Below are 12,336 nucleotides of genomic sequence, written 5' to 3' on the forward strand. Positions count from 1 at the left end.
TTATCCTAAATTTGAGATTTTATATTTCTTCCAGACTACTCTTTAGCTAGTTTAGGTTCATCATATTGTGAATTCTACTTAATTATCTTTAAATTTCCTCAGAGGAACTGTGACAATAATTGTCCCTATTATTTTCTTATTAAAGTATACATGAATGTATCACTATGACATTTTTCTATATTTCTTTATTTCTCACTTTATTTGAAAAGTAAAATTTAATCTTGAATTCCATTCTCAATAGTTCTGCATGATATATGAAGAAATCAAATCAATATTTAATATATTACATATTCTGGTATCAGTGGTATTAAAGTGGTATTCTCTACCAACTTTTGTTTGTTTGTTTTTGGGCCACTCCTAATGATGCTCAGAGGTTACTCCTGGCTATTCGCTCAGAAATTGCTCCTGGATTGGAGGACCATATGGGATACCAGGGATCAAACCCAGGTGTGTCCTGGGTCAGCTGCATGCAAGGCAAACTGTATTGCTGTGCTATTGCTCCGGCCCCTCTACTAACCATTTTTAATATTAAAAATTTAGCCTTTCTTTTAGAGATTGGAGTAAGGTGAACAATAGTCATACAAGTGTATTTATCCAAGCTCTGAAAAGGACTTATTGTAAGGAAAGCAAGCAAGAGAAAATTTTATGTTCTTGCTACAACGAACCTGTGTGACTAGGAATGGTTTGACGTCCCCTAGTACAAAAGAAATCTTTAGTAGATACTGATGTTCATGAGTAACATCTAATATTAAGACTAGAAAAGTTCTAAACTTTTTATATAGATAAGAAGGAAGGTTCATCATGAAATTTTAATTCTGCACATTCAAAGAGCCTTTGTCTTAGATACACATAGAACTAATGCTTTTTAGGTTATTGTACATTATATTTAACTGGTTTATGTCAATACAGGCATTGGGACACCTTTCTTAATATATAGACATATATGATATCTTCTTGTTAAAGACACAAAAACAGAAAGTTTGCACTTTTTTTAAATTTATTTAAACACCTTAATTACATACATGATTGTGTTTGGGTTTCAGTCATGTAAAGAACACCACCCATCACCAGTGCAACATTCCCATCACCAATGTCCCAAGTCTCCCTTCTCCCCACCCGACCCCCGCCTGTACTCTATCTAGGCAGGCTCTCTATTTTCCTCATACATTCTCGTTATTAGGACAGTTCAAAATGTAGTTATTTCCCTAACTAAACTCATCACTCTTTGTGGTGAGCTTCCTGAGGTGAGCTGGAACTTCCAGCTCTTTTCTCTTTTGTGTCTGAAAATTATTATTACAAGGGTGTCTTTCATTTTTCTTAAAACCCATAGATGAGTGAGACCATTCTGCGTTTTTCTCTCTCTCTCTGACTTATTTCACTCAGCATAATAGATTCCGTGTACATTCATGTATAGGAAAATTTCATGACTTCATCTCTCCTGACAGCTGCATAATATTCCACTGTGTATATGTACCACAGTTTCTTTAGCCATTCGTCTGTTGAAGGGCATCTTGGTTGTTTCTAGAGTCTTGCTATGGTAAATAGTGCTGCAATGAATATAGGTGTAAGGAAGGGGTTTTTGTATTGTATTTTTGTGTTCCTAGGGTATATTCCTAGGAGTGGTATAGCTGGATCGTATGGGAGCTCGATTTCCAGTTTTTGGAGGAATCTCCATATTGCTTTCCATAAAGGTTGATCTAGACAGCATTCCCACCAGCAGTGGATAAGAGTTCCTTTCTCTCCACATCCCCGCCAACACTGTTTATTCTCATTCTTTGTGATGTGTGCCATTTTCTGGGGTATCAGGGAGATGCAAATCAAAGTTTGCACTTTCAAACCTATTTTCGGATTTCTGAATTTAGTACAGGAAATCTTATTAAATACTTGGGATTTGGGACAGGCAAAGGTCTATAGATTTAAAAATCACTATTTGGCACCAGCCCAGCACAATTATTCTCCTTTTGAAAAGTATAGGATGCTCTGATAGGTGTCAACAGTCTCATCTATGTATTATTAAATATTACCTATGTTTAATATGTTTCTTGAAAGGTCAGGACTTTAGTTCAATTTCTCCATCCCGAATAAGATAAAATAATTATCTTCTAGGAGAGTAATAGAGTAGGTGAGACACTTACTTTGCTTACAGCTGACTTAGGTTTATCCCCTGTACTCTATATGGTTCCCAAAGTAATTGCATGAGTGATCCCTGAGCCCTGTGCCAGAAACCTTAAACATTAAAACACTTCTAGGTAAGACACAGAAACAAAGAATGATAACAATAAGAACAAAGGTAGCTTCTGTATCTGAAATGTGAAATAAAGATGTCATCTTCAGTCTTATAATGTAGTGTAGGGAAATAATAATTTCGAGTTTATTTCTTTTTATATATTTAGTATATGCTTACTGATTGTAAACCATATATCTAGCACTATATTAAATTCAGTGTGTAGAATTAAAGAGAAAACCAGACTTTGTTCAAATGATAATTTTAGTCCAATAAAGCAAAAGAAATGAATATTGTTTATATTTTTCAGCTTTGTTTGGGGGCCAGAACTGGTAGTGTTCAGAGATTACTTCTGGTTCTGAACTCGGGGGTCACTCTTGGTGAAGCTCAGGGACTATGTGAGATGCAGGGATTGAATGAGGGGAAGTGCCCTTCTCACATACTCTCTCTCTCACTCTCTCAAGAAATTTACACTTCTTCTTGTATCACCTATATTACCATGGAATTTATTTTTCTTTTAGATACAGTCCTATAATTAAATATTTATAAAAGGAGAGCTTGGGTGGTCAAAAACTATTCTTGAAAATTACTTGTAAGCCAGGATTTGAAGGACAAAAAGGACACGTGAAGAGTGGAGACAGATGTTTTTCAGACAAAGAGAACAGTTGGTTTGATGTCCCCAAAGAAAAGAAAGTTTTATATTATAACATCTGCAACACAAGTTTGATCTCTGGCCAGGGGTATCCACAACATGTGAATGCTTGAGAGATTTCAACCCATCATGTTAAGATCTATATAATCAGAATCTACTGACTAAGAAGGTTCCTGGTGATATATTAATACATTAACAATTGAGAAACTCTGACTTAGAGGGATCTACAGGAGGCTGCATAAATTAAAACAAAGGGACTCAGCAGATAATGAAGTTGGATCAGAGGAGCACTGCAGAACTCCACTTTAAACTTTAAACACTTTAAACCCACCTTCTCCAGCCTTGTTTGTCTGCCTTGTATTTTCAAACTATATATATATAATTATATATATATAATTATATATATGTCTGAGAGAAGTAACCTAAATTTATATTTCTTGTGTTACATAACTCCATAATCATGAAAGATATTGGTATTTTTATTGAACAGATGAGGAAATTATCAAAGCTCTTACTTGACCAACCATACAATACATGGTTGATTTTCTAAAAATTGGAAATAATTCTACCTTCCATTTCTTGACTATTCATAGAAGTTAATGCAAATTTAAACAAAAGCAAGTTTAGAAGATGTACTTTAACTAGGCTATAAATGTATGAATCTCAGAGTCTAGATCCTTAAAATTTTTTGTTACAGGTAAGTGTAATGGTGCAAATGACACTTTGTGTGCATCTTATTAACTATAGTATCTATTTATATCTTCTGTTTGTTTACTTTAGAAAAGGTAGATTCCTCAGAAGCTCCATATATTGCATCTCTCCTAGAGTTTGGCTTTGTGTTCCTTAATATCATAGTACCCCTTTCTTGTGACCATCCTGTTTCTCCAACATTGGTGTGTCCGATAAATTGCTTCTTTCTCCTTATTGACCTGGATTTCTATCTACCCAAAAATTTGGCATAGATTATGATCTTAATCTGATTTCGCTTCTACCCTACGTAGGAAAATTCCCTGGATTAACATCTATGCTCAAGTTCAACATGACAAAGAGCAAGAGATGATTGGATCAGTAAGCCAAAGTGAAAATGCCCCTAAAATCACACTCAGTGATTTCACTGAACCTGAGGAACTGCTGGACAAAGAGCTGGATACCCGGGTGATTGGTACGTGTGCAAATATCTCTGAATATCTGTGTTCTCTGTCCATGAACACAAGATTAGTCAAACTGGGCCTTTCACAAATGGCAAATTACTGGAGGGGGGGGGAACAACTGACCAAAGTGGCATAACTTTGTATAGACTCCACCTGACCACATGAAATGTTTACCTTAAATGTAGATTGAGATTAAAAATGCTATAGTTAGAGTGGAGGGGAATGAAGGCAACTCTGTATTACATTGAATTTCTTCTTTATTTAAGAATAAATAAAGAAAGGGCATTATTTCTCCCTTTAAAATAGGGCAGAAAATAGACATCTGCTAGCTTTGTATTCATATTCTTGCTCTTTCTAGTTACTATGGGGCCTCTCTGTGGTCTCATAACTATGTTCTTTCTCTCTCTCTCATTTGTGAGGTGGGAAGAATATAGCCTTTCTAAGATAGTAGTCATGATGAACTATGTCATTAACATAATATCTAACATGTATCAAGTGTTAAATACATATGGCTCTTTTATTATGATAAGTACAATAGAATATTGCAATGCAGTTGTCTTACCTTTCATTGAGTTTGATAGCAATGGTAGTGGTGATGATATGTGTATATTTGTGTGTGTGTGGTGAGACAAGATAAGTTGGGGGATAGCAAACATGAAACATGAGTGATTCAGTGGTATGATAGAAAAGAACAAATACATTCTTATTAAACTAACTTTTTTTAGCAGTAAATAGAGAAAGAACCTCACTTTATAGAACTTATGTTCTTTTCTCTCTCTTATTCTTGCAGGAGGCATTGCCACCATTGCAAACAGTGAAAGCACAAAGGAGATTCCCAACTGCACTAGTGTTTAAGACCAACAGTCATGTGGTTTACCATCTTTCTGAATTTTTAATTTTAATGACGATGATTACTATAATTATTGAAAAATGAAAATGTCTTTTTTTACCTTTTGTTTAGGAAGGGCCCCTTCATACAAAGCAGTTAGAGGCTTGGCTTTGGGAGACAAGCGCATTCTTAGATGATTAAAATGAGGGAAAACCCATAAATGGTGATATTTCTGCTAAAAACAAAGAATGAATCTTTCCATGGCCTTCTTGCTTTATTCTGCCACAGATAGAGCAGGAGATTCTTTTTATGAGTGGTTTGTTTTTTTTCTTTTTCAGTCAGGTTGGTTTTCCATTAACTCTCCATATACCCTATAGCACCAACAGTTCTCCTCAGCATATGCTCCTTCCATCCAAACCATTTCCCAGTTAGATCTGCAGAAGACAGGTTGATGGGGAGTGACCATAGTCTACAGAAAGCTTGCACATCTTAATGAGAGGCTCTGCCTTGTGCATGTCCATAGTGAGGCTGCAGATGGCTTATTGTATATACTTACCATGTAAATAGCTTTTTATTTCCTAAGAAATAATTTAATGTTTAGTAAAAAAGAAAACAGAAAAAAGAAAGATGTGTGTGTGGGGCTTATGCACTCATCCTCAGAGCTGACCAATCCCCCAGGCCTGCTTGAAATGTTGGGTTCTGGATGCTCTCCAGTTGTCTGTCACCCTTAACTCTTGCATTTCTGTGTCCACTTCATATCTGGTTTCTACTTATGTATATAATGGGGGTGGGGGGGAGGGCTTCTTTGGGACAATTGGTTAAGGAAGACTATAGTGACCTCATAGAACAGCGGGGTCTTTGTTCCACCAGTTGCATGGAAAAAGTTCTAAATGAAGCTCATTAGGGACTTTAGTCTGAGACACAGGTGGGAAAACTAGACTTTCCTCCACAAAAAGAAAGTTGAGGATGGATATTTATCAGCCTGAGAAATAGGATTTTCTCTCAAGAAGTCATATAATGGATCTAAATATGGTAACCTTTCTGATTTCTGGTCAGGTAGTACAGAAATATGTAGTACTGTTTAATGTTTCTGGTAATTTCCATGCTGTTTTGAGCTCAAACTAAAAAATCTACTGGATGGTATGTTAAGTCTAATGGGTGCCTCTTGGCATGGGAAGAGTTAGAGAGGTTGGGAGGGAAGATGCATTTGTGGAATCATGTATCCATGCAAACCCTGCAGGCCAAATAGGGGTTTAGCCCTTAAAGATATTAGTCAAAGATGATTTTAGCAAAGCTGTACTATTTGCTTGTCAGATGTACACAACTTCCTTAAAGTCAAATGTCTGCCTTCAGTTCCCTTAAGATAGTTCTTGCCTCTGGGGTGAGTGGCTGCCAAAGCCTCTATTTCCTTCTCAGCATCCAACCCCTTCATACATTGGCACATATCAATTCTTTTTAGTAGGGTCACTTGAAGCCATGCTGTAAGAATTGTTTTTATTTTCAGGCTCAAACTGAGCACATTTGTTTTAAAAATGATATGCTGTATATATGGATGAAAGGATGAATTCTGTACTTGTAATCTGTGGGCTGTTGCTCACATTCTTCCCTGTGAAATAGAGAATATGATCAAGAGAAATATGACTGGAGACAGCACAGGTCGGAATTTAAAGAGTGTTTCTGAAGATTCTGCTTTATTGTTTCAAGGGTTAAATGGGGCAGACAATTGCAATACTTGTACTAAACACTGGAATACAAATGCATGAGTCATATCTATATATACAGTATATGTACATATACTGTTCTTGGTTTTATTGTTCCATTTGAATATTTCTACTGTAAAAAAGACAGTGGTTTTGAAATTGTTGAAAATAAATGTATTTTTGTACATCAAAGCTATACAACTGGCTAATATTTTCTTTTTGGGAAATTATTTTTATCAATTAACTACTGAGTTATTATATTATATGGCAAAGAAAATCCAAATGTTTATATTTTTCTCAAGCTTCTTCAGGTTATCTGTGGTTTGGCTAGTTTATATACCAACCACAGTTGGTTTAGATCTGCTATCTGAACAGTCATCATTCTTAGAACTGAAGTTATTATAAGATAGAATTCTAGTCGTGGACAGTGGAATTCTACTGGTGTATTATTAGATTAGGCTAATAGAACATTCTGGATCTCAAGTCCTGAAGAAACACAGCCATCAGAATTCTTTTTTCAAAGACAACCCTAATCCAGATGAGCAAATTTCCATTATAGGGAAGCACAGATATTAACACTCTACCTTGATTCCACAAGGATTATCCTATACCCTGAGGTTTGAATAACTACTCTTTCTTACATTAAAATAGCTCAGAGAGAATGACTAGGTAAAAATCCTTAGCTCTTGTTACCAGTCACCTTAAATTACAGAAGTGAGAATAGCTTCCAAATTTGCTCATTTCCTTCAGGGCAACAGCTGCAACTCTGAGAGAGTCCTCCAATTGAGTTATTTGGAACAAAAACACACTGTAAGTCAAGGTGATGATGGATTGTGCCTGAGAAAGAATACTACAGCAGAAATTAGGAGAATGACTTTCAGCAGGATATTCTGGACCAAAGTTTCCTTCTAAAAGGAAAACATTTTATGGCTTTCTAGACAGCTAGGTTTGTTGTTGTTATTGTTTTGTTTTAAACTATGAACAGCATTTTGCCATTTCCAAAATGAATAGAGATGACCAGTATTGGCAGTAGAACTGTTCTGTAAAAGGAGAAACTGAGACTTAGGAATGACTTTCTAGACAAGAACAATAGTACAACAGGTAAAAAACTTGCCTTGCAAGTAGTGACCTTATTCAATCTTTGGCACTCCATATGGTTCCTTGAGTCCACCAAGAGTGATCTCTGAGCACAGAACCAGGAGTAGGCCCTGAGCACTGCTTGGTGTGGCCCAAAAAATGGGGGTAAAAAAGAATATGATTTACCTAAGATTGTACAGTAAATAGGATTGAAGCTGAACATAAAATCTGTATCTTCTTTCCATTAATGAAATGCTTTTTATCACACAACTTCTTAATCAAGTAAATCAGTAGAACTGCACTTTATTGGAGAGTCTGTCATTTGTACCAGTAAGGCTTCTGGATATTTACAATATCCAGACCATTTTAAAATCTTAACTTTCCAAATGTGTCTTATTCAGCATTCCCAACTTTCACATGCCATGCCCTGTTGACCCATTTGTTAAGCAGCCCAGGGCCTGATGCCATGCTTCTACCACTGCACTGAAATAGAGCTGCTCACCACTTCACATGTATTTCTATGAGCCTTTCAAAGTGATGGCCTTGCTGAGGAATGAAGGCCAGGGAGCAAGCAGAAGCATAAGGAATGCCTCATCGCCACACATATTCCAGATCCTGCCAAATTCTCTTGTCTGCTCCAATAGCACTGCCAAAAGAAACCAGATGCAGCTCTATCATTACTCGCTGAAGTACTAATAAATCTTGAGGCCCCTTAAACTTATTTTAATTACCACTAACTTTATAGTAGCAAAGTGCCCTTTAAAATGCTCTTTTCCTCTGTGTTTTCAGACCATCGATCATGATGAGATATAGATTCATTTAGAGACAAATCGATTGGACATTGTATACAGAAAAATGGAGGCAAGTGCAATTTAGCAAAGACCAAAGTCTCCTTAAATTGGGATCGGTTACTTTTTATTTGAGAACCAGAAGAGTAAAGTGATAGAATCAGGGCCCAAATTTTAGGTCCCAGTGGAAAGTTGTACCATCTACATTTTAGAGTTGTTAAAAAATGTGTAAAACTAAGGAAATAAACTGACTTATTTGCTGAATAATGAATAGAAGCTGAGGAGTTCTTATCCAGTTGTCCTGAATCCTTGTCTTCTGTCCATTCTGTTCTTGAAATTGTGAAAATTAACTTTTCTTTACTAGCATCTCACATAGAGCTGTACTCCCAGGAATATAAGTCACATCTTCTTCCTAGGTTGCCCTAGAAAGTTAGAACATACCATACTTGATTCAAAAGTCATTGCATCTTTTGTATGTGTGTGTGTGTGTGTGTGTGTATATATATATATATATATATATATACACACACAAAAGATGCACAATATACACAATATACACATAACTAATATAATTTTCTTTGAATCTTATGGACGGGCCAAGGTATGAACTATTAAAATCCAGGCTGCCAGCAATGTGTCACAGAATTTAAAAATGAAGGCTCTTAGGCTCTATGAAATGAGTGTACTCTTGATAACCCTGGTAGCATCCTAGAGATTGCCACACCACTGTGGCAAAACCAATTTGGTCTTGTATATTTCTGGGCTTTAGAATATAAACTAACTTGCTTCTTGTTTTCTCACCTTTTTAGGCCAAAATTTTGTGAGTCCATATGCTCTTCTAGGTGTTGTGTTCCCTGAAATTCTCTCTGATAGACTTTGATTTAAATACTTTCAGTTCTGTACAGTGAAAAATAATCAGGTGGAGTTAAGTTATCTATAAAATATATCTTTAATGTATGGAAATGCCAAGAACAATGTTTCTTGTCTTCCCCTCCAGTGATAGGTCAAGGAGAACTCTTTCAAAACATTAAACATAAGGTACAGATTCTTTTCCAGAATGTCAGTAGAGAAGAAAATAGATCAGGACAGGCACACGTGCCATCTGTCACTGAGGATTAGTCCCTGGGGAATAATGTGGTTTGAGGTTACTAGAAATAACTGGATAAAGTAGGTCTTTAGTAATTTGATCTAGGAATGTGCACATTCCAGTTCCCTAAGAACAGGCTTCTTCAGCTGGTCCTATCTGCCTAGCCTGTGTCCAGTGCTGAAAGTTGTTGGACTACAATGCCTCTCCCAACTAAAGACCCTGCCGTTCCTCCAGGACCGTCTCCCAGAAATCTTTTTTGCATGGTGAAGTGTCTGGTTGCTTGATCTTCTTGAAAAAAAGTTTTTGCTATAATTACTCCAGGAATTGGCTAATTGGAAAGAGAAAGGAGCAACAGCAGTAACAACAGAGGCAGAACAGAATTGTTTTTCTTGTCACTAATCTGTCTTTCTTGGTTTCTAGGTAGAACCACCTGGGATGCACGTAATTGTCTCCCCAAAAAAACACACCTGGTCCTTGGAGCGCTAGAATGGTTTTCTTGCACTGACCTTCCAAAATCTTATGGTTCAATTAGAGATTTTCTGGGCTTTTTCCATTGGCAGCTGGGACATTTGGAGAGCGAGATGCCAGGGGGAGAAGAGGGGAAAGAAGAGTCTTGGAAACTAGAGTTAATCTTTGTCAATTACAAAGCTGTACTTGACACATTCTCCTTTCGATGTGTCAATTTCAGATTCTCCTCTGTGAGGGAAAATACAGATGCTCCCCAGATTTCTAATCTATTTATAATGGTAACAAGACAACTCTAGGCAGTGTGTGCTCATCATGAGCTAATCATCCTCTGCTATGCCTTGTGCCTCCTAATTAGTGGCATGTTGGTTGCCTACTGATCAAGTTGGAGCTTCATTCAGGCAACAGGGAGTGCAGTTAGAGGGAGAGAGAGCTCTGAGCCCAGTGGAGCTCAGATCTTGGCAGACTTTCTAACAACAGGTGGACTTTCCACCATGTCTTGAATTGCAGCCCTTTTAAAGAGAAAGCCACCACGTCCATGGGTGCTAACAGGAACATGGCAGATCTCCAGACACATGGTTTTTTAGCTAGGTACTCTCTACACTGTAGAGTCTACAGCAAGAATCTGTTCTTCCAAAAACCTCTTGGCATGAATGATATAGATCCAGCAAGCATCATCAAGTTAAAGAAAAACAATTAGTTGGTTTTCTATAATTGATAGTGAAACAATATTCCCTTCATTTTTTCAATAGATCCTATTAAAATATTGCTTCAAAATATGTGGTCTGCTATGTTCTGTTTGGACTTGGGATATATCAGAGATCAAGACTCATTTAGGAGCCAGAGCTATAGCATAGCGGTAGCACGTTTGCTTTGCATGCGGCCAATCCCAGATGAACGGTGGTTTGATTCCAGCATCCCATATAGTCCCCCAAGACTTTCATGAGCAACTTCTGAGCACAGAGCCAGGAGTAACCCCTGAGCACCACCGGTGTGACCCAAAAACAAACAAAAAAAGACTCATTTAATGCAGGCTGACCATATCAATCTTTACTCAAACCTGGACACAATTTGAATGATAGGAGGACTCTTAGTTACCACTACAGGAGAAAACAACAACAATGAACAGGACTTTCAAGCCAACCAAGGTATATGACTTCCTCATTGAAAATTCAGAGGGAGTGTAAAGTTAGAGATTGTGTCATGTGCCATTTATATTTGGATTATTTTCCTCTAAAATTCTGGTTACTGGATAGAAACCCAAGTTTTAGAACCCCATTATTGAGGTTTCAAACTTATAATGAAAGGTTTTAGCTACCTTTGATATTATTTAAGGTCCTCCTATTGGGTTGATGAACTCCTACATAATCAGAAGCACTGAGCATAGCTTTTGGTGATTTTTAAAAATATTTTAAATGTTACATGAATAAGGTCCTTGAGTGAAGAAATTAGACACTGGTCCTAGCTAATTCAAGCAAAAAGCAATTTATAGGAAGATTATCAGGAGTTCAAACTTAATTCAAATTTTGAGAGAATAAGTTGGAAAGAGGTAGGAACTAAAAAAGATTTAGCAGGCTGTAATTCAGGAAACACTGAGATGGTTTTCTGACAGATAGTTCCTCATTAGAAAGTCTCCTTTTGGGTGAATGAACTCTGTCCTTTTTCTGTCCCTGGACTTACTTAAAATTAAAATGCCAGGTAAATTCCTTCACGGATAACATTTAAGTCACTTGCTAACTAAATTGTCTAGTGAATATCATGAGTAAGTTTGTGCTTCCTCAGCATTTATACATTGAAATCTACCCCCCCCAACCTTAAACCTATGCCTATTTTTAGAGAAGAGATTATTTACTTATTTAGAGAAGAGAATATTCTGGTACAATGTGTTCTGGAGAGTATCGCATACACTATTAGGATTGGTTTGCTCATAAGTGAAAACTAGAACAGAGACATTAAGTATGAAGAGCATGAGTGAGTGAGTGAAAGTGTGTGTGTGTGTGTGTGTGAGAGAGAGAGAGAGAAAGAGAGAGAGAGAGAAAGAAAGAGAGAGAAAGAGAGCTGGTCATCAATAAAGATAGGAATGAGGCCTCAGAAGAAAACCCCTGCTGATGCTTTAATCTCACTTCTAGCTTCCAGAGTTGTGAGAAAATCAACTTCTGCTGTATGAGTCATCCAAATGCAGTACTTGTACAATCTGAGAGAACTGCACCCTAAGAAAAACTCTCTGGGATATGTCTGAAAGGATTGCTCTGTCTTCTAAAATGGGATCTGGAATCCCTATTCCACTTAGATTCCACATAGGAACTTCTTCCCCCACCCTCATCCATCAGTGCAAATGGAGATACATGAATGGTTATGAAGAC

The 12,336-nt window shown here is 37.0% G+C and overlaps 1 protein-coding gene across 1 annotated transcript in view; it reads left to right on the plus strand.

Moving 5' to 3' along the window:
• The window catches only part of SORCS3 (sortilin related VPS10 domain containing receptor 3), a 721,132-nt gene extending 715,492 nt beyond the window's left edge, over positions 1–5,640 (plus strand). The window contains exons 26-27 of the mRNA XM_049790799.1: positions 3,878–4,038; positions 4,818–5,640. Of these exons, the coding sequence (XP_049646756.1) occupies positions 3,878–4,038; positions 4,818–4,882 (226 nt within the window). The 3' untranslated portion in view covers positions 4,883–5,640. The remainder of the gene's footprint in view (positions 1–3,877; positions 4,039–4,817) is intronic.
• The last annotated feature ends 6,696 nt before the right edge of the window (positions 5,641–12,336 follow it).

This window comes from Suncus etruscus, chromosome 17 (assembly GCF_024139225.1).
Source record: "Suncus etruscus isolate mSunEtr1 chromosome 17, mSunEtr1.pri.cur, whole genome shotgun sequence".
In the NCBI taxonomy this organism is placed as follows: domain Eukaryota; kingdom Metazoa; phylum Chordata; class Mammalia; order Eulipotyphla; family Soricidae; genus Suncus; species Suncus etruscus.